The sequence below is a fragment of the Vulpes lagopus genome, chromosome 8 (genome assembly GCF_018345385.1).
Source record: "Vulpes lagopus strain Blue_001 chromosome 8, ASM1834538v1, whole genome shotgun sequence".
NCBI lineage: Eukaryota > Metazoa > Chordata > Mammalia > Carnivora > Canidae > Vulpes > Vulpes lagopus.
In genome coordinates, this window is record NC_054831.1 from 104047107 (window position 1) to 104071078 (window position 23972).

General features: G+C 38.9%; 1 protein-coding gene across 2 annotated transcripts in view; it reads right to left on the reverse strand.

Annotated features, from left to right (window-relative positions):
• Window positions 1–23972, reverse strand: part of LOC121497357 (survival motor neuron protein) — a 41978-nt gene that overhangs the window by 16009 nt on the left and 1997 nt on the right. For both annotated transcript variants that reach the window (XM_041766903.1, XM_041766904.1), the window contains exons 2-7: window positions 13255–13326; window positions 11322–11441; window positions 10025–10225; window positions 9719–9874; window positions 7644–7733; window positions 5498–5608 (exon numbers count right to left, since the gene is read on the reverse strand). In XM_041766903.1, coding sequence (XP_041622837.1) covers window positions 5498–5608; window positions 7644–7733; window positions 9719–9874; window positions 10025–10225; window positions 11322–11441; window positions 13255–13326 — 750 coding nt within the window. The remainder of the gene's footprint in view (window positions 1–5497; window positions 5609–7643; window positions 7734–9718; window positions 9875–10024; window positions 10226–11321; window positions 11442–13254; window positions 13327–23972) is intronic.

Consider the following 23972-nt stretch of genomic DNA (forward strand, 5'->3'; position numbering starts at 1 on the left):
ACTGATTTTGGCTCAGGTCATGATCTCAAGATGACAGGACACTGAGCCCTGCATTGGACTCTATGCTCGGGGAGAAGTCTGCTTGATATTCTCTCTCCCCCTCTACTCTCATTTTTAAAATTTTTATTTATTTAAGAGAGAGAGAGCACGCGAGCATGAGCAGAGGGAGAGGCTCTATTCCAGGACCGAGATCATGACCTAAGCTGAAGGCAGATGCTTAACCGACTGAGCTACCTAGGCGCCTCTCCCCAAACAAATAATAAATCTCTTAAAAAAAAAAAATCAAAAGGTTAGTACACTTATATATTTTAACGGTTGCTAGATCTATCAAAATAGAAAATAAGACTGTAACAGTTTAAAGCTATGGGAAAATACCTATTTTCAAGTGTCAATACATGTGGAAATAATCATGGAAAGCCAGTCAGTCATCTCAAAAGCTATTAAAATGTTTATATATATATTTTTTAAAGATTTATTTATTCAGAGAGAGAGAGAGAGGCAGAGGCACAGGCAGAGGGAGAAACAGGCTCCATGCAGGAAGCCTGACACGGGACTCAATCCCGGGTCTCCAGGATCACGCCCTGGACTGAAGGTGCTGCTGCGCCACCGGGGCTACCCAATGTTTATACTTTTTGATGCAATAACAGTACTTCTAGATATCAAAAGGAAATAATCTGTAAGAAGTTTCATATATAAAAATGTTTATCTAATTATTAGAGGAAAAACTTGCTAGTGTTCAGCATTCGGCTAACTATGAACTTTCTCTGAACCAGACATAACAGGAATCAGGCACTATCTCAGATACTAAAAGGAGAAGGAGAAGCAGGCTCCCCACTAAGTGCAGAGCAAGGACTCAAATTTACAAATGTGAATCATGACCTGAGCCCAAATAAGGGTTGGATGCTCAACCAACTGAGCCATCCAGGTGCCTCATAATATGTCTTTATATAAAGAAAGAGGAACATAAACAATACATTTTCTAACACCACTCATACATACTTGAAGACAGAGAAATAGATTTGATAGGCTATAGAGCAAACTAATTTTAGTGGTGACCTATGGAAAAGGGTAGGAAGTGGGACTGGCTTTGGTCACCAATGGGATTTTTGTCTTATTTGTAATTTGTGAAATATAAAAAATTTATTTATTAAAAAAGATGTATACAGGGATGCCTGGGTGGCTCAGTGGTTGAGCGTCTGCCTTCGGTTCAGGGCGTGATCCTGGAGACCGGGGATTGAGTCCCACATCGGGCTCCCTGCATGGAGCCTGCTTCTTCCTCTGCCTGTGTCTCTGCCTCTCTCTCTGTCTCTCATGAATAAATAAATAAAATCTTAAAAAAAAAAAAAAAAGATTTATTTGAGAAAGAGAGCTATCACAAGGAAGGGCGGTAAGGGCAGAGGGAGAAACAGACTCCCCTAAGCAGGGAGCCCAATGTGCGATGCCATCCCAGGACCCTGGGATCATGACCTGCACCGAAGGCAGACACTTAACCAACTGATCTACCCAGGTGGCCTAATTTGTGCAATTTTTAAATGATTTTATTCATTCATTCATGAGAGACACAGAGAGAAGGCACAGACATAGGCAGAAGGGGAAGCAGGCTCCCCACAGGTAGCCCGATGTGGAACTCAATCCCAGAACTCCGGGATCATGCCCTGAGCCGAAGGGAGACGTCCAACCACTGAACCACTCAGGCATACCTAATTTGTGCAATTTTTAGAAGGTAATGTGTTCACGTATCATTTATGATTAAGAAATACATATATTCTTTAAAGATATAAAACAAAGTAAACGGTATGAGAACAATATAAAAAAAAATAAACCATGTAATAAAGACTCCAGACACAGGACAATAAAATATAACATGTGGCCCTGGACTCAATCCTGGATCAACAAAATCAACTCTTTCTTTTGTTGTAAAGGATATTTGTAAGACAACAGGCAAGATTCAAATAAGGGGTGCAGATCAGATCACAGAATTATGTCAATCTTAATTCCTCATTTGATAACTATAGTGTGGTTATATAAAACAGTGTTTCTGAATCTAGGGAACATGCTATATTTAAATGTAAAGGGGCATAATGTGTGTAACTGTCAATTGTTTTGGGGGAAAATATACACAGAGACAAAGAAGAAAGAAATAAACATGAAATAAATGAGAAGAAATCTAAAGTATTAAAAAGCTAACACTGGGGGAACGTGGTTGAAGGACACATGGAAATTCTAGTGCTATTTTCACAACTTTAAGTCTGAAAAAACTTTTTTTTTTTTTTAAGTTACAAGCAAATAACTACATGCAATTGTATTTTGGTTTGGTTATCTGCCAAAGGTGACCTTTCACATACCATATGGCACAGCAATTCCACTTCTAGGTGTATACCCAAAAGAAATGAAAACATACATCCATACAAAAATTTGTATATGGATGTTCATCACAGCATCATTCATTAGAGCCCCCGAATGGAAATAGTCCCAACAAAAAATAAGTGGCATACACAATGGATTATCATTCAGCAAAAACGAAAATGGGTACACGCTGCAACACAGATGGATCTAGAAAACATAATGTTAAGTGAAAAAAGCCAAACACAAAGCACTATATATGGTATAATTTATTCAAAATGTCTACAACAAGCAAGTCCACAGAGAAAATAGGTCAGTCATTGCCTAGGACTGGCAAAGTTGGAAAATAGAGTAGTGTTAGTTTTTTTAGGGGAGGAGGATACATTATGAAGACATTCTGTAACTGACTGTAGTCATGGCTTTGTAATTGTGAACATACTAAAAACCCAAATCACTGAGCTGTACATTTTATAAGGTGAATTGTATGCCATGTAAACTCTATTTCAATAAAGCTTAAATAGAAAAAAAAAATCACTCATGAATAAATAAGTAAAATCTAAAAAAAAAAAAAAAAAAAAAAAGAAAAAAAAAATCAGAGGATATTTTCCAAAATGGATATAATACAAATGTCCATCAATGGTTAAAATAAATAAATAGATTATGGTGGATGCAATAAAACTATAACTATAAACAACGTGTATTACTCTAAGTGTTGAGCAAAATAAGCCAGTCACAAAGGAGTGGTATGTGTAAGTCTAAGAATAAAAGTTCCAAGAAGGGCAAAACTGATCTGTGACGTTAGAAGTCAGAATATTCATGGAGATCCCTGGGTGGCTCAGCAATTTAGCACCTGCCTTCAGCCCAGGGCATGATCCTAGAGTTCCAGGATCGAGTCCTACATCAGGCTCCCTGCATGGAGCCTGCTTCTCCCTCTGCCTGTGTCTCTCCCTCTCTCTCTCTCCCTCCCTCCCTCGCTCTCTCTCTCTCAATCTGTGTGTCTCTCATGAATAAATAAATAAAATCTTAAAAAAAATTGAAAAGTAAACACAAATTACATCAAAAGTTTATGTATTACACATAATATATATATATATATATATATATATATATATATATATATTTTAGATTTATTTGAGACAGAGCAAGTGAGAGCATGTGTGCAAGCAGACACAGAGGGGAAGGGTGGAGAGAGAGGAAAAGGAAGGAGGAGGGAGGGACGGAGGGAGAAAGATAGGGAGAGGGAAGGGAGGAGGAGAGAGGGAAAGAGAGAGAGAACAAATGAATCCCAAGCAGACCCTGCATTGAGCCTGATGCAGGACTCAAGACTACAATCTGAGGTGAAACCAAGAGTCTGCTCCGTAACCAACTGTGCCACCCAGATGCCCCTACAAAATATTGTTCAAAGTATTTCATAATAAGAAAAAAACATGCAGGGAAAGGTGAAGTGTAGATAAGGGAAGCTTAGCAAGTTAAGTGATTGGTCTCAAATTACAAACCGTTAATTTGTCACGTTCCGTTATCTTTTTGGTCATTAAAAGGGGAACTTCATCATACAGTACAAACATATCAAGGTTACACAATAGCTCAAGATTAGCTTTATTTTTTTATTTATTTTTTATTTTTTTAAAGATTTTATTCATTTATACATGAGAGACAGAGGAGAGAGGCAGAGACACAGGCAGAGGGAGAAGCAGGCCCCACGCAGGGAGCCCCACGTGGGACTTGATCCCGGTCTCCAGGCCCAGGCCCTGGACTGAAGGCGGCGCTAAACCGCTGAGCCACCCGGGCTGCCCCAAGATTAGCTTTTAAATAACAGTATTAAGGGGAGCATGTACAGGTAATACATTTAAGTTACCTGTTTTTTTTCTTTTACATATTAATTAATTAGAAATTCAAGTACCTACAATATCATAATCTCAGCATGGTATAACAGCTTCCTTTTATTTATTCATTCATTCATTCATTCATTCATTCAACAGCTTCCTTCTAAAAAATTTATAAATTGTCACTACACTGAGACACAAATTATGTTTCCATACTTGCTGTGGTGAAAATGAGACCTGTAATGTTTTCTGCTAGGCTCATGGAGTAAAGAGAAGTAGTAAGACGTTGAATATTAGAAAAAAATAAGGAATAAAAATTTTAGATCACTTGACAAAATAGCTATCAGTGTATTTCCTACAATTTGACTTCTTGGTTACTGGAAGGGAATTTATGAAGTATGTCTATATTCAAGTGGAGATCAAAGAAGCCCAGCTGAAAGAACTCTAGACTGACAGCGACAACTGTGGACTGAACAAAAGTTCCTTCTAAAAGGGCTATTCTGAAGATTATGATTCTGACTTTGGAGGAAGTATGGTGATTAGCAGTGGAAGAAATCACATGTAAAATTCCTTAAATAAAAACTTACTAAAAAAAAAAAAGAACTTACTGACTTTATTTACGTATTTTTTTTTAAGAGATTTTATTTATTCATGAGAAACACAGAGAGAGGCAGAAACACAGGCAGAGGGAGAAGCAGGCTCCATGCAGGGAGCCTGATGTGGGACTCGATCCCAGGACCCCGGGGTCACGCCCTGAGTCGAAGGCAGGCGCTAAACAGCTGAGCCACCCAGGGATCCCCAGCTTATTGACTTTAAATTTAAAAAACTAAAAATTTCCTGCTAAATCATAATACAACATGTCTGCCACAGATTGATGTATAAAAGGACAAGTTTGGAGCTTCGGTCCCTAAAGTCCAGTTTGGGATTTATCACCTCAGACCTTTCTCTATGCACAGAAACTAACACTCTTTGTCTTTCTCTATCTCCTACAATGTATTTTTATTTCAAATTGAAAGAGAAAGACTAATGAAATTGGAAAATAATTTAGAAAGAGTATCATTAAATTAGAAAATATATAATCACAAAATAACAAAATGAAAAAATTTTAAATGCGCTACAATTACACTTAGCAGGGATAATACAAGAATAATGTAAGCCTTAAATAATTGTATAGTTTTAAACTCAGGGGTAGTTTCCAACGCTTAGGATTTGTCAAACTTAACAAACCATTTTTAGTCACAAACAAAACAAAGTCAAAACAAACAAGCAAACAAAACAAAGTCACATAATCACAATGTGACTGTCAGGAAAGATGCTCAGTGATCACTTACCATATAGTAACCAGTATGATAGCCACTCATGTACCAAGAGATTAACATACTTCCCAAAGCATCAGCATCATCAAGAGAATCTGGACATATCGGAGGTGGTGGAGGAATTATCTGGAAATGGAGAAAGTCAATATTCTAAAGTCAATAAACAAGAACTGCAGTCTGGACATCCATTTTACATAGAGAATGCTGGGATTAGTGGTATCTTTCCCTACATTTCATGCCATTTCCTACTTAAAACTTAAAAAAAATCTGACATTTTGAAAAAGCTAACCAGTAACAACACAAAAGACCAACAAAATTGGGATCCCTGGGTGGCGCAGCGGTTTGGCGCCTGCCTTTGGCCCAGGGCGCGATCCTGGAGACCCGGGATCGAATCCCACATCGGGCTCCCGGTGCATGGAGCCTGCTTCTCCCTCTGCCTGTGTCTCTGCCTCTCTCTCTCTCTCTGTGACTATCATAAATAAATAAAGATTAAAAAAAAATGTTTAAAAAAAAAAAATCAACAAAATTTAAATGAGTTAGAATCGGGACACCTGGGTGGCTCAGTGGTTGCGCATCTGCCTTTGGCTCAGGTTGTGATCCCCAGATCCTGTGACTGAGTTCCATATCAGGCTCCCCATGGGGAAGCTGCTTTTCCCTCTGCCTCTCTCTCTGTGTCTCTCATGAATAATAAAAATCTTTTTTTTTTTTTCCAAAGAAAGAACAGCCAGGTTGGCTCAGCAGTTTAGTGCCACCTTCAGTCCAGGGTCTAATCCTGGGGACTCAGGATGGAGTCCCGCGTCAGGCTCCCTGCATGGAGCCTGCTTCTCCCTCTGCCTGTGTCTCTGCCTTACACACACACACTCTCTTTCTGTGTGTGTCTTTCATCAATAAATAAATAAAATCTTTAAAAAAAAATAAGAATCAAAAGACAACAGATGGGATCCCTGGGTGGCGCAGCGGTTTGGCGCCTGCCTTTGGCCCAGGGTGCGATCCTGGAGACCCGGGATCGAATCCCACATCGGGCTCCCGGTGCATGGAGCCTGCTTCTCCCTCCGCCTGTGTCTCTGCCTCTCTCTCTCTCTCTCTGTGACTATCATAAATAAATAAAAAATTAAAAAAAAAAATTAAAAAAAAAAAAAAAAAAGACAACAGATCACATAAAATGTTTAGATACTTTCATTTTTCAATTATTATTGTCCCATTACGAAGCTATGGGTAAAAGACCAAGAATATTATACTTTTGTCCCCCCCAAGATTTTATTTCTCTCTCTCTCTCTCCGAATAAATAAAGAGCATGTGCATGCATGCGAGTGGGCATAGGGGAAGATGGAGAAGGAGAGAATCTCAAGGAGACTCTGCACTTGAGCATGGAACCCTTGAAGGGGCTCAATCCCACGACCCTGAGATTGCGACTTGAACCAAAATCAAGAATCGGATGCCCAGCTGACTGAGCCATCCATGTGTCACAAATATAAATACTTTTATGGTTTTACTCGAAAAATACCCATACAACATTTTTTTTTTCCCATACAACATTTTAAGTAAAGGTCCTGTGTTGCTCCCACTGGAACACACAAAGCATCTTATATCTAGTCTATCGCTGATAACCAGAAGTCTACCATTAGATAGACAAATAGTCTATGTGAAGTTAACATCCAAGCATATCTGGAAAGAGCAAACTATTAATCCTTTTTTTAAAAAAGGTTTTATTTACTCATGAGCAACACACAGAGAGAGGCAGAGATAGGCAGAGGGAGAAGCAGGCTCCACAGTGGGAGCCTGACATGGGACTTGATCCCAGGATCACGATCTGAGTCAAAGGCAGATATTTAACCACTGAGCCACTCAGCTGCCCGCTATTAATCCTTATTTATGGTGTAATTAAATCCTTTCAAATAGGAGCTACCTCCGTACAGAATGGGAAACAGTTTCTGAGAGGAAGGAAGCAGGCAATATGGGCCTCAGAGTTGGGGCTAATAAGAGGACTGAGTCTGGGTAGCAGACGGGCATTAAAAACAAAAACTTTAAGGTTTAGTTCAAATTTTTACCCATTAGAATGTGACCACAGGGATAGTCTAAAATGACATTTCCCAACAACCTATGTGCTAAATCCCCAAGAATGTATGAAAGCAAAGTTTAATCTGAATCCTTTTGCACTTACTGGTGGTCCAGAAGGAAATGGAGGCAGCCAGCATGATAGGAAGTGTGGTGGTGGTGGAGGTGGTGGTGGGCCACTGAATTTTACACCAGGCTGTAAAGAACATTTCAAAGGAAGATTAATTTACCAATTTACACATGAAAGGGGGAAAAAAGATTCAATACCACAGAGTCAAAATAATCACCCAGAATAATATACATATCAAAAAAGATGAAATAGAGTTTCATATATCAAATTGTAAAGACTTATACATCTAGATTTTCCTCATTTCCTTTCTATAATAAACATTCAGAAAGTAGTTCAAAATAAGAAAGATTCCTAATTACCTCATAAATCAGAGACAGTGGTATTTATTTATTCATTCATTTATTTATTTTAAAGATTTATTTATTTATTCATGAGAGAGACAGACTGAGAGAGAGAGAGGCAGAGACATAAGCAGAGAGAGAAGCAGGCTCCATGTAGGAGGCCTGATGCAGGACCTGATCCCAGATCCCAGGATCACGACCTGAGCCAAAGGCAGGAGCCCAATCGCTGAGCCACCCAGGTGTACCCCCCACCCCCTGCCTTTTTTTAAAATAAGAGACAGTGATATTTAGCAAGATATTTCAATCATAAAAGACTATCGCCCCTCACAATTTTGCTAATTAAGTTGTATAATCCCCCCCCCTTTTTTTTAAGATTTATTTATTTGAAACACAGAGAGAACACAAGCAGTGGGAGCTGCAGGCAGAAAGACAGGGAGACGTAGGCTCCCTGCTCAGCAGGGAGCCTGATGTGGGGCTCGATCTCAGAACCCTGGAACTATGACCTGAGCCAAAGGCAGATATTTAACCAACTGAGCCAACCAGGCCCCTAAATTGTATAATCTTTTTATGGATATCCTTTGAATTACATACACTACTGTAAATCATATATTGTACAAAAATTAGTAAGCCCCTCATTTAATAAGAAAGATCAGCCCTCTGAAACCAATGAAGTATGATATATAAACCAAGAAGTTTAATCATTCTCGAAATTGTAATATAGTATAAATCTAATAAGAAATCTCTCACACACAAAAAAAATCTCTCACAGAAAATCTTCAGGAAAAGCTTTAATAAGTTGTGATTTTTAATTTTATTTATTACTATCACTGTCTGAATACTATCACTGCCAGGAAGAAATCAATGCTTTATACAAAACAACTGTATAAACACACCTACTTGGGTTCTATGATATAACTTAAAAATCTTTTGTTACTTAAAACCAAAAGAACCATAAAGGAAAACAATATTTACATTTTCATCTATAAAACAATCTGAGAGCACCTAAGGATTTAATCTATATTATTAGGTGTAAATATTGTGTTTTCTTCCAATTTTAATACACTTACCGAAGTGATGTGGAGAACTAGAGTATAACATCTAGACGGTAAAACACCATAATAGTTTCTAATTTAAGTTCACAAATTTATTAGTCTAATACTCAATCCTCCATAAAAAAATAGTTGGGAGGGACACCTGGGTGGCTCAGCTGTTGAGCATCTGCCTTTGGCTCAGGCCATGATCCTGGGGTTTGGGGATGGAATCCTGCATCAGGCTCCCCACAGGGAGCCTGCTTCATCCTCTGCCTGTATCTCTGCCACTCTCTGTGTCTCTTATAGAGTAAAAATAAATAAATAAAATCTTAAAAAAAAAAAGTCAGGAAGGTCTTTCAGTATAAACTACTCTGAATTACTATCTCATTTCCTTTGTAAAGAATTTTCAAGTGTGAGGGATGCCTGGGTGGCTCAGTGGTTGAGCATCTGCCTTTGGCTCAGGGCGTGACCCCAGAGTCCCGGGATCGAGTCCCACACTGGGCTCCCTGCATGGAGCCTGCTTCTCCCTCTGCCTGTGTCTCTGCTTTTCTGTGTGTCTCATGAATAAATAAATAAAATCTTAAAAAAAAATTTTTTTTTCAAGTGTAGATTTAGAATACCTACAAAAAACTACAAAAGTTTTGTAGAAAAGCTAAAACTCATTTAATATAGTATTTTTCTTCTTAAGTTCTAGAATTATTAACTATTTTCTGGGAAACCTTTTCTGGGTAGAAATTACCTTTCCTGGTCCCAGTCCCGATCCTGACATTGGGGGTGGTGGAGGGAGAAAAGAGTTCCACGGAGCAGCTTTTGACTTGATGTTATTTGGTTTATTTCCAGGAGACCTGGAGGAGTTCTCACTTTCATCTGTTGAAATTTGACTTTCATTTTCATTCTTTAAAAAGAAAAAAAAAGACGTATTCTTGTTATAAAGGTATCATTAAAAAAAAATTAATCCTCAGATCAAACTAACAACTAATTGTTTAATTTCTCATGCCCTCTTGGCTTCTAAGAATTCTTTTTTTTTTTTCTTCTGTATCCTTACCTCCTGAGTATCCTGTTCTACATTATTTGCTACTTCACAGGCTGGGGAAAGTAGATCAGACACATTTTGCTCCTCCCTATTTCCATATCCAGTATAAACCACAACGCAGGTTTCTCTCTTAAAATCAATTGAAGCAATGGTAGCTGGGTAAATGCACCCGTCTTCTGACCAAACAGCAGAACATTTGTCACCAACTTTCCACTATAAAAGAAACCAAAGATATATACATGTACATATCTCTTTTAAAGAGGATAAACTGCAATCTTGTTTAGGTAGGGTATAGCAGGTTGTGGAGGGGACAGTCTCTGACTAACTGATCTGGAAGGCAGAATGACATAATCTAAAAGGCTTGGGAGAAAAAACAAAGAAATCTAAATTTCCTATATAAATATAATTGTTTATATACTCATGCCACATATTTGCCATAAATACAAATTCTGCAATTTTTATAATCATGGATAAGTTTCTTAATCTCTTTAGGTCTCATTTTCATCTGTTAAGTAATTATAATAAAATCTACCTCATACATATTTGTAGTGAAGAACAGAAAGGGGAGAAAGTGTCTAAAGTGTACTACACTCTGGTTCAGCACATAGCGAGAGCTTATCAAAGTTACCTTTCTTCCCCCTTAGTGATGATAAAACTAAAGGAACAGATGAGACATCAAAATATTTAGCTTTCAGGTCTAGTGTTTTATTTTTTTTTTTTAAATATTTATTTATTTATTTATTCAGAGAGAGAGAGAGAGAGGGAGAGGCAGGCTCCATGCAGGGAGCCCGATGTGGGACTCGATCCCCGGTCTCCAGGGTCACACCCTGGGCTGCAGGTGGCGCTAAACCGCTAAACCGCTGCACCACTGGGGCTGCCCAGGTCTAGTGTTTTAAATAACAAAAGATTCTACCCAGATTTTTGGTTCCTGAGTATTAGTTTAATCGTTTTTGACAGAAAAAAGAAAAAAAAAGCATGGCCATCTATCAGTTTAAGCAGAATACTGCCAAGTCAGTTTCAGGCCCTGAGTTTTAGGCTACTCCTCCCAAATAGCACTGGGTTCCTCAACCCCACCCCTCACAGAAAGTAAACGCGATCTTCAATGCATCATTCCCACTTACTTCATTATACTCTTATTAACATGCATATTTCTAAACTATAGAAAGTTTAATAGCTATCTTAGAAATGTTATGATTACATGTCAATGGAAAACATCATACTAATCATTTAAGTTAAAGAGATTTTCACTATTATTAAAAACAGTAACAAGAAATTCTTTGAAGTTCAAACTCAATGTTTTAAAAATAACCTGCTTCAGGGCTGTGGTAGCATTCTTTTTTTGGCTTTTATTCTTCTTAGCAGGCTTTCTTTTAGGTGTGCTTTTTGGTTTATCTGAAGCTTCAGAAATGTCACCATTCTTTAGCGCATGCTATGAAAACATGAATAGAAAGGTACATGTTAAAGGGTAAGACATGAAAGAAGTGTAACAATATAATCCGTTCACTGCAAGCTGATCTTCAAGGCCCCATCAATTCAGACAGCCTCTATTTCCTCTTTTCATCTTCCCACATGCTACAGAAACTATTCTGGAGGGAATCATATATCCGATCAGCAGCCCTAAGGACACTTTTAATCAAGTCCTCACTCTCAACCTTTTTGTAATATTAAATTCTGTTGATTGTCTTGAAATTCATGACATTTTGGATGATATAGCAATGCAGAACTCAATACTTTATTACCTCTCTGATTGAGTCTTAAACTTGGGCATTCCCCAAAACAACTGTCCATCCTTCTTTATTGGCTTATGATCATCTATTCCTATCAACTATTATAACTTCTATATAAGCAGACTTTTTAAAAATTTAATTTATTTATTCATGAAAGACACAGAGAGAGAGAGAGAAAGAGGTAGAGACACAGGCAGAGAGAAGCAGGCTCCATGCAGGGAGTCCGACATGGGACTTGGGCCTAGATCCTGGGTCTCCAGGACCACACCCTGGGCTGAAGGCGGCGCTAAACCGCTGAGCCACCCGGGCTGCCCTATAAGCAGACTTCAAAAACTATTATCCAGCAGTCATTTCTTCTTTATTAATCCAACATCTCCAAATACCAATTTCATATCTTTACATTTACTTTAAACTTAACACAATTAAAAGTAAACTATCGGGGTGCCTGGGTGGCTCAAATGGTTAAGTATCTGACTCTTGATTTCAGCCCTGGGCATGATCTCAGGGTTGTGAGAGAGTTCCACATTAGGCTCTGTCCTCAGCATGGATAGAGTCTGCTTGGGATTCTTTCTCTCCTTCCCCTTTTCCTCTCCTTCTGCTCGTTTGCTCTCTTTCTGAAAAAGTAAATCTTTAAAAATAAATAAAAATTAACTATCTTTTCCTCTACTCAGACTACTTCCCTCTGCAATATTGTCAATTCCATCCAATGCTGAGACCCACTTTAATATGCATTTTACAGAACCTTGTATTAGCATGCTTCTACTCTAAGGGTATATAGAAAAGCATTACTGACAAATCTGAATTCCGCTTCAAGGATAACATACAGGTTTGATCTTTACCTCATGAGGGAAAGAAGTGGACTTTCTACTTGGTGCTCTCTATGAGATATGCTCTTTTCTTGGACTATTGATGGTCCATGCATCATGCTCAAAAAACTAAATACCTCGCATGGTAGGAAAGGGATGACGCTGGTCAACTGTGTAAATGTCTTTTTTGAGCCACAACAACACAACTCATCCCCTAAAAGAATTGTATATTCCTACCATGAGGAACACTTGACTTGATAATGAACTCACAGGATTTGGGGAGGATTAATTTAAGTAAAGCACTTAGAATGGTGCATAATATGTTGTAAACATTCTACAAGTGCTAATTATAAGACTATTGGTATTATTATTATTTCAGTGAAGGCTTGTTAAATGAAAATCATAACTCAGGCTTCACTTCCACTAATCTGAGTTAGAGGACTTCTATAGTTTGATACAATGCAAACACATTAAAAGTAATTAATGTTTAAAATTCTACTTCAGTTGCCTTTGCGAAAGGGATGACATCCAGAGAGCCTACCAACTTCTGAAGGAAGATGATCAGCTAAGTTAACTAACCAATGATATCTACTGGTCTTCAAAATTACAACTGAATAATATGTACTTTGACATCTAAGTATGTTATCAGTTAATTTTTTCCCCAAATGATTAACGTGAGGAAATAAGGAAAAGAATAAATATTTCATACCTTAAATGAAGCCACAGCTTTATCATAAGCTTTTATCAATGCTGTATCATCCCAAATGTCAGAATCATCACTCTGGGAAGGGTAAAGAACAAAAATAATTAGTGTTTAAATGAATTTCATAAAAAAATGTACATTAGATACCATCAAGAGCCATCTTACCCCACACATAATGAAATTATGCTACAAACAGGTATTTTAAATCCTAAATAAAACTACAAGAAGGCTACCTACTTAGAAAGTATGTGACATTATCCTCAAAGCTAGACCTATGTCAATGTTCTAAGATGTATACTGAAAAGTGAATGCTCCACAATTTAATGAGTAAGCCGATCTGACCAAGGGTCCATGTTTCAGTCTTTTCTAAGAGCTGATAAAGGGTTTTGTTTGGCAGTGTGGGAAAATATCTGGCTATTCACTTGACTTTATACAGACTATAGTAATGTAATTCTGACCACAGAGTCTGTGGTCTAAAGAATATTCTTTTCCCCTTCACTTACACTATGTCTAGATCATTCAAAGAATTCCCAAAATGTTCAGGGGGTGGCAAATTATCAATAGTGATCAATCAATTTTCATTTTTTAAAAAAATTTATTTATTTATTCATGAGAGGCAAAGAGAGAGGCAGAGACACAGGCAGATGGAGAAGCAGGCTCCATGCAGGGAGCCTGATGTGGGACTCGATCCCAGGGCTCCAGGATCACACCCTGGGCCCAAGGCAGGCGCGAAATCACTAAGCCACCCAGGGATCCCCCTCAATTTTCATTTTAAACAGGAGTGGTATTGGGGATCCCTGGGTGGCTCAGCAGTTTGGTGCCTGCCTTTGGCCCAGGGCACGATCCTGGAGTCCCAGGATCTAGTCCCACGTCGGGCTCTCGGCATGGAGCCTGCTTCTGCCCCCCCCCTCCTCTCTATGTCTATCATAAATAAATAAATAAATCTTTAAAAATAAATAAATAAACAGGAGTGGTATTAAGTAATCTGGAAAACACTCAGGTATCAGTAATTCCTATTTTTACTTAAATTTAATTCAATTTAAAAAGTACTATTTTTGAATATCCATTATTTCCTAAGCACTGATTGCTGAGAAATATATGAAATCATCCTGTTCCTTTTTTTTTTTTTTAAAGATTTTATTCATTTATTCATGAGAGACACAGAGAGAGGCAGAGACACAGGCAGAGGGAGAAGCAGGCTCCATGCAGAGAGCCCGATGTAGGACTTGATCCCGGGTCTCCAGGATCACGCCCTGAGCCAAAGGCAGATGCTCAACAACTAAGCCACCCAGGGATCCCATCCTACCTGTTCTCAAGAGAGATGGTCTAAATAGGAATTTAAAACAGTGTCACAAAAAAAAAAAAAAAAAAGTGTCACATAAAACAAAAAGAAAATATAAAACATATGATGTAATACTATGATGTGAAGTACAACAATAAACGTCTGAATTAAAAGAAACGAATTTTCTCTGTTTCAAAATACCAACTTAGCAAGGTCCTGAACTCATCTGCCAACACACCAAAATTTACAGCTACATATGGAACAAATTCCTCTAAGGAGAAAACAATAAGAAGAAATACACCTAAAAACTAGTTAAGCAATTCCCATTAGGCAAATATGGAAAACAAACAAACAAACCCTACATTGAAGTGGTAAAAGAAACGGAGACACAGCCTTGCCATAAACCCCTCCCTGGTACAGGGACCCATAATATAGAAGAAACTCAAAACCCAGGGCTTCTCCCTGAAGGGCAAAGAGTTTGAAGCCCAAACTGAGCACCTCAACTTTTAAGACCTGCACCTGAGAGATGAGCCCCCAAAACATCTAGCTTTAAAATCTCGGGGAGGGTGGTGGGCTGCCTGGGTGGTTCAGCTATAAATGTCTGGCTCTGATTTCAATTCAGGTCATGATCTCAGGGTTGTGAGATCAAGTCCCAAGTTGGGCTCTGGGATCAGCAGAGATTCTCTCCCTCTCCTTCCATTTCCCCCTCCCCTCCTCACCATGCACATGCTCTAATTAAAACGAAACAAAATGGGGATTCATGGAGTGCCTGGGAGACTCAGTTGGTTAAGTATCCAACTCTTGATCTCAGTTCAGGTCTTGATCTAAGGGTTGTAAGTTTAAGTCCCACATTAAAAAACAATAAAGCACTCAGGTATCAGTTATTCCTATTTTTACTTTAATTCAATTTAAAAAGATATATTTTTGAACATCCATTATCTCCTAAGCATTCATTGCTGAGAGATATATTTTTATTGGGGCACCTGGGTGGCTCAGATCATGATCTCAGGATCTAGCTCTGCACTCAGTAGGGGGGCCTGCTTGTGGATTCTCTCTCCCTCCTTCAATGGTTAAGGGGATAAATTCTGTTACGTGTGTGCTTTTAAACCACAATTAAAACAATGTATTTTGATCTGTGAGGCTACAAGTCCAACTAGAATCAGGTTTATTCTATATAACAGCTTAAGATAAGTTTAGATACATAATGTTGGTAATGAGAAGATAAGTTACAAAACACCTGTAGTACCTAGGATTTGGTACAATGTTAATCAAGGAGTTCTAAAGAAGTCTGTAATAAAATTCATTTAGCTGTAAAACTAGTTTAGGTGACTTTGCTGATAATATCCATTATATTAAGAAAAATAGGTTCCATGTACAACTGTTAATCTCACTTAAAAAAAAAAAAGATTTTTATTTATTCATGAGAGACACAGAGAGAGGCGGAGACACAGGCAGAGGGAGAAGGAGGCTCCCTGCAGGAAGCCCAATGCAGAACTCAATCCCAGGGCCCCAGGATCACAACCTGAGCCAACAGACGCTGAACCACTGAGCTACCCAGGTGTCCCTAATCTCACTTTTTGATATAAGTCTTTAAAAAAATCATTAAATCATGGGATGCCTGGGTGGCTCAGCGGTTGCACATTTGCCTTCAGCTCAGGTCATGATCCTGGGGTACTGGGACTGAGTCCTGTATTGGGCTCCTTGCATGTAACCTGGTTCTCCCTCTGCCTGTCTGTCTCTATCTCTGTGTCTCTCATGAATAAATAAATAAATAAAACCTTTTAAAAAATCATTAAATCTTTGTGTAGATAAGAAAACTAATCACAGAGGTAACTGATTTGTCCAAGGTTACACTTGGAGAGGGGAGATGTTCCTTTGAGATTTGGTGAAGGGCAAGAAAGCAAACAGAAATTAAGGATAATGAAGATATTTTTAAAAAATCACATAATTAGAAGACATACCAATTTCCCTGCAGCTGCAAAATGTAGTGCTGATAAAGAAAATTCCACTGTATCAAAAGAAGGCTTTTTTTTTTTTTTTTAAATGAGCTCCATCCAATGTGGGCCTTGAACTCACTCAAGACCCTGAGATCAAGACCTGAGCTGAGATCAAGAGTCAGACACTTAAATAATTGAGCCACTCAGGCACCCCAGGAGAGGGCATTCTTAAAAGTGAAACACAAACAACTCAAAATCCTCACATCACAATGGTTATTGTCAGATCAGGGAAAACAGGATATTTCAAAATGAAAAGAAAAGTCACTGCAGTTTTATACAAAGCTGTTATAACAAAAAATATTTTAGCTGATAAAACTTCCCAAATAACAATTACAAAAAGAAAACAGAGGCAGCCCAGGTAGCTCAGCGGTTTGGTGCTGCCTTTGGCCCAGGGCGTGATACTGGAGTCCCAGGATCAAGTTCCACATCGGGGTCCCTGCATGGAGCCTGCTTCTCCCTCTACCTGTGTCTCTGCCTCTCTCTCCCTGTGTCTCTCATGAATAAATAAATAAAATCTTAAAAAAAAAAAATCAAGAAAGAAATGGAAGAAAAAATAACATTGCCTACAAGGTACCCAAAGAATACATTTGGCTGAAAATTTAAGAGGTACTGAAGAAAAAACAACAACAAAAGAGGTACAGAAGAAAAGACATAAAAGAAAGAAAGAAGAAACAAGTGAAATGATAAATATGGATGATTAGCAAAGAATATTTAATGTGTATTCAGGGATCCCCTGAATATAAGCTTTAATCAACCAAGATATGAATAGAGAAATCTTGGGTTTAAAAAGAAAAAATCCAGGGGGAATCCCTGGGTGGCGCAGCGGTTTGGCGCCTGCCTTCGGCCCAGGGCGTGATCCTGGAGTCCCGGGATCAAGTCCCATGTCGGGCTCCCTGCATGGAACCTGCTTCTCCCTCTGCCTGTGTCTCTGCCTCTCTCTCTGAGTAAATAAATAAAATCTTTTAAAAAAATTAAAAAGAGAAAATCCAATGCTGGTTAGCAACAAATATATTTAATTGCAGTTCTAAGAGAAAAGTAAAGTATATTTGACCCTTGAACAATGAAGGGTAGAGGGTAAGGGGCGCTGACTCCTCCCTAAATCCTCCCCTCATTCAAAAATCTGTGTAGAGGGGATCCCTGGGTGGCGCATCGGTTTGGCGCCTGCCTTTGGCCCAGGGCGCGATCCTGGAGACCCAGGATCGAATCCCACGTCGGGCTCCCGGTGCATGGAGCCTGCTCCTCCCTCTGCCTGTGTCTCTGGCTCTGTCTCTCCTTCTATCTCTCAAGAATAAATAAATTTAAAAAATCTTAAAAAAAAAAAAATCTGTGTAGAAAAATTTTTTAAGTGGGCTCTATACCCAACATGGGGTCGAAATCATGACCCAAAATCAAGAGTCACATGCTCTATTGACTAAGCCAACCAAGCACCCCTCTGTGTTTAACTTTTGACCTCCCAAAACCTTAACCACTAATAGCCTAGTTGACTGAAAGCCTTAGAGATAACATAAACATCCCATTAACACACATTTGGTATAAGTATTATACACTGTATTCTTACAATAAAGAAAATGTTAAACTCCTAAGGAAAATGCATTTATAGTACTGTACTATATTTATGGCAAAAAAATTTCACATATAGGTGGACATGCACAGCTCAAACCAGTGTTGTTCAAGAGTGAACATCTATTAAATTAATGAGCTGATTGTAAAACTCATATGGAAATACAAAGGACCAAGAATAGTCAAAACAATTTTGAAAAAACAAAGTAAATCTGGAGGACTTACGTTATCTGACTTCAAGATGTACTGTGAAGCTATAGTAATCAAAAGTGTGATACTAGCATCAAGGTAGAGAAATATACCAACACAACAAAACTGAGTCAGAAATAGTCCCATACACATATTACTGATTTGAAACAAAAGTACAAATGCAATTTAGTAGAGAAAGCAAAGTAGTGTTAACAAATGGTGCTGAAACAATTGGAAACTCTCATGCAGAGAAAAGAATCTGCATCCATATCTTAATTTATACTCAAAAATTAATTCATAATGGATCATAGAAATGGAAAACATAAAACTGTAAAACTTAAGAGAAAAATCTCTGTGAACTTACATTGTCTACACAAAAATAGTGGGGGGAAAAATCTTAAAAATTAGATTTCGGCAAAATGAAGATTTCTTTCCTAGAAAGATGATGTTAAGAGACTGAAAAACCACACCACACATTGGGAGAAAATATTTGCAAATTACCTAATTGGTAAAGGTTTTGTATCTAGCTAGCATATTTGAAGAACTTGCAAATACTGACAAAAACAATCTAATTTTAAAATGCCAAAAAACAGGGATCCCTGGGTGGCGCAGCGGTTTGGCGCCTGCCTTTGGCCCAGGGCGCGATCCTGGAGACCCGGGATCGAATCCCACGTCGGGCTCCCAGTGCATGGAGCCTGCTTCTCCCTCTGCCTGTGTCTCTGCCTCTCTCTCTATCTCTCTGTGACTATCATAAATAAATAAAAATTAAAAAAAAATTAAAATACCAGAAAACAGACAAAAGGGGAAGCCTGGGTGGCTCAGTTGGTTAAGTGACTTCAGTTCAGGTCATGATCTCAGGGTTTGAGCCCCCTTAGGCTCCGTGCTCAGGGGGGAGTGTGCTTCTCTTTGCTCATGCTCTTAAATAGTAAGAGATAAAAAAATAACAAAAGATCTCAGTACTTTTTAATTTTTTTAATTTTATTTATTTATGATAGGCACACAGTGAGAGAGAGAGAGAGGCAGAGACATAGGCAGAGGGAGAAGCAGGCTCCATGCACCGGGAGCCCGACGTGGGATTCGATCCCGGGTCTCCAGGATCGCGCCCTGGGCCAAAGGCAGGCGCCAAACCGCTGCGCCACCCAGGGATCAAGATCTCAGTACTTTGTCAAAGAAGATAGTATATACATAGTAAATAAGCACATAAAATGGTGATCAATATCACCAGTCGTTAGGGAAATAACAGCAAAATTCCTGACACAGGGGTGCCTAGCTGGCTCAGTCCATGGAGCTTGCAACTCTTGATATCCGAGTTGTGAAGTGACCCTCACGTTGGGTATAGAGATTACTTAAAAAACAAAAACAAAAAACCCCACAAAACTTAAAAACAATAAAATCTTGAGATGGCAGTAACATCTATTAGAATGTCTAAAATTAAAAAAAAAAATGTCTAAAATTAATGAGAATAACCATTCCAAATATTAACAAATATGTGGAAAAACTGGAAACGTCACACATTGCTAGTCAAAATGTAAAATGGTACAACCACTTTGAAGAAGGGCTTGGCATCCCCCTACCCCCTTAAGGTTTAATTGGATTTATTTAATGGGTAGCATCCTATTTAACAAAGAGAAGGGTACTCCTAGGCAGCTTTTTTTAAAAGTGGGACACATCCAACACGGTGTTTGAATTCATGACCCTGAGATCAAGAGTTACACGCTCTAACTGGTCAGCCAGGTACCCGCCAAGGCAGCTTCTTACTAGAGTTAAAATACAACTACTCCATGAGTAGATTTCCAAGAGAAATGAAAGCCTATGTCCATACAAAGTCTATTCCACTAATACAGCAGCTCTATTAGTAACAGTCCCCAAATGAAAACAATCCAAATGTCCTCAAACAAGTGAATAAACAAATCATAGTATATTAAAGCAATGGGATACTATAGTAGTAAAAAGAAATGAACTACTATGTACAATTATTACTGTTTCAAGCTACTGAGTTTTGGGTGATGTGTTACACAGTAGCCAGAACAGGCCATGACACTGCCTTTACATTTCTGTTGCTTGGTCAGCACTAGTGGCCTCAGTTTCTCAAGTTCTGCCATCTTCTACAATTCTCAGTAGCTGACACTTCTGTTGTGAGGTCTTCAGTAATCAGCAAATCTTGCTTCCAATATCTTTAACCCTTTATCTTCTTGCTTTAAAATCTAGCTTTCCCCAAAGATGCCTCTTTCTCTGCAGACATCTCAATGAAATATTTTCTCAATATCCCTCAAATCATTGTACCACAGATGGGAAAGCAACCTTCCTTGCTCCTCACATCCACTTTCAGAATTTTCTCTCTCCTTCCTTCTTGAACACAGTTTTCAAAATCCTGTTACCAGACTCCACTGTCTACTAATCTTCTTCATGCAATCATCTACAGCCATCTGAGCCATCCTTCCTCATTCCCTGAGATTTATATCCCAGTACGCTCTCCAATGTTATTCCTATCATTCCTGATTATTTAAAAACCCATGGAGATGATCCCTGCAATACCCTATCACTGCAGGTCTTTAAACTCCTCCCTACCAATGATCTTGCACATCACTCAATCGCAGCTACTAACTTCTACCGTCCTTACTTACTGTAATCAATAACTACAACCCTTCCAAAAACTCAGTTTAAAGAATTCTACTCTCCTGGGTAGAAAACACGAACAGGTATTTCTTGGTAGACACAGAGAGCCAAAACACACATGAAAAATTGCTCAACATCACTCACCAATAGGCAAATGCAAATCAAAACCCCAACGATGTATCACCTCACATTCATAATGGCTAAATGAAAACCACAAGAAGCAAGGTTTGGTGAAGATGTGGAGAAAAAGAAATCCCCATGCATTGCTGGTGGGAATGCAAACTGGACCAGCCACCATGGAAAACAGTATGGAGATTTCTCAAAAAAATTAAAAATAGAGCTCTTTCCCTCTCCCCAACCCCATGCCTCTGACAAAAAGAACTATCCTATGATCCAATAATCGCACTAGGTATTTACCCAAAGAATACAAAAAGACTAACTTGAAAGGATATATGCACCCCTACGTTTATTTTAAAAATCATTTTACTGGTGTGCCTGGGTGGCTCAGTCAGTTAAGCATCTGCCTCGGCTCAGGTCGTGATGTCAGGGTCCTGGGATGGAGCCCCACATTGTAGGGCTCCCTGCTCAGTGGGGAGTCTGCTTGTCCCTCTGCCCATTCCTCTGCTTGTGTGTGCATGTGCTCTTAAAGTCTACAAAAAAAAATCATTTTACTTCATCATAGGTGTACTCTTTAATCCCCATTACCACCCACCTCCCCTCTCATAACCATCAGTTTGTTCTCTATGGTAAGAGCCTTTCTGGGAGGGGAACTCTCTTACGCTGCTGGCAGGAATGCAAGTATAGCCACTCTGGAAAACAGTGTAGAGGTTCCTTGAGAATACTCTACAACCCAGCAACTGCACTACTGGGTATTTATCCCAAAGATACAGATGTAGTGAAATGATGGGAAACCTGCACCCCAATGTTCACAGCAGCAATGTCCACAACAGTCAAATTGTGGAAGGAGCCACGATATCCTTCGACAGATGAATGGATAAAAAAGAAGACATGGTCTATATATACAATGCATTATTACTCAGCCATTAGAAACGACGAATACCTTTCATTTATATCCATGTGGATGGAACTAGAGGATATAATGCTGAATGAAATAAGTCAATTGGAGAAAGACAATTATCAAATGATTTTAGTCTTATGTGGAATATAAGAAATAATGAAAGGGACCATAAGGGAAGGGCGGGGACTGAGTGGTGAAAAATTAGAGAGGAAGACAAACTATCAGAGATTTCAGACTCTGGGAAATGAAGGGTTGCAGAAGGGGAGGGGAGTTAGGGGATGGGTTAACTGGGTAACAGGTGTTAAGGAGGGCACATAATGTGATAAGCACTGGGTATTATACTGTACGTTGGCAAATTGAATTTAAATTAAAAAATGGGACGCCTGGGTGGCTCAGTGGTTGAGTATCTGTCTTCTGCTCAGGGCATGATCCCAGGGTCACGGGATTGAGTCCCACATTGGGCTCCCCACATGGAGCCTGCTTCTCCCTTTGCTTGTGTCTCTGCCTCTCCCTCTCATTCTGTGTCTCTCAGGAATAAATAAAATCCTAAGTAAATAAATAAGAGCCTTTCTTCTTTTTTTTTTAAATAAATATTTATTTTATGATAGAGAGAGAGAGAGAGAGAGAGAGGCAGAGACACAGGAGGAGGGAGAAGCAGGTTCCATGTCGGGAGCCCGACGTGGGACTCGATCCCAGGTCTCCAGGATCACGCCCTGGGCCAAAGGCAGGCGCTAAACCGCTGAGCCACCCAGGGATCCCCAATAAGAGCCTTTCTTGATTTGTCTCTTTTTTCCTTTGTTTTGTCTTCTTCCTTTTTTAAAGTAAAAGGAGCTAGGTGTGGAACCCAATGTGGGGCTTAAACTCACAACTCTGAGATAGAGAACTGAGCTGAGATCAAGAGTCTGAAACACCCAGGTCCTCATTCGTTTTCTTAAATTCCATGTAAGAGTGAAATCATATGGTCTTTCTCCGACCAATTCACTTAGTATTATACTCTCTACACCTACCCTTGTTGTTGCAATGGTAAGACTTCTTTCATTTTTATAGCTGAATAATACTCTGTTGTATATATAACACATCTTTTTTTTAGTATATGTGCTGCCACAGTGAGCACAATACCACATTTTCTTTATCCATTCATCAGTAGACATCTGGGCTGCTTCCATAATGTGGCTACTGTAAATAATGCTGCAATAAACACAGAAGTGAAACACTGACGAAATAAATTCAAGATAACACAAAGAAATGGAAAAACATTTCATTTCATGCTTATGGGTTGGAAGAACAAATATCGTTAAAATGTCTTTACTACCCAAAGTAATCTACAGATCTAATGTAATCCCTACCAAAATACTAACAGAAAAAAAAAATATATCAACAGCATTTTTCACAGAACTAGAACAAACAATCCCAAAATTGTATGGTACTACAAGAGACCTTGAATAGCTAGAGCAATCCTGAAAAAGAAAAAAAAAAAAAACAAAAAAAAACTGGAGGTATCCCAATTCCAGATTTCAAGTTATGAAACAGAGTGGTAATAATTAAGACAGCATAAACTCACAATGTGTGTGGTCAATTAATACTTGACCAAGGAGAAATGAATATACAATGAAAAAAAGACAATCTCAAGATGCCTGGGTGGCTCAGCAGTTGGGCCTCTGCCTTTTGGCTTAGGGAGTGACCTTGGGGTCCTGGGATCGAGTCCCACATTGGGCTCCCGGTAGGGAGCCTGCTTCTCCCTCTGCCTGTGTCTCTGCCTCTCTCTCTGGGTCTATCATGAATAAATACATAAAATCTTTAAAAAAGAAAAAAATTGGGCAGCCCAGGTGGCTCAGTGGTTGAGCGCCTGCCTTCGGCCCAGGGCATGACCCCAGGGTCCTGGGATGGAGTCCCACGTTGGGTTCCCTGCATGGAGCCTGCTTCTCCCTCTGCCTGCGTCTGTGCCTCTCTTTCTCTGTGTTTTTCATGAATAAATAAATAAAATCTTTTTAAAAAATTAGCTAAAAACTAAAAAAAGAATGGGTAGAAGACATGAACAGTCATTTCTCCAAAGACAGATGAG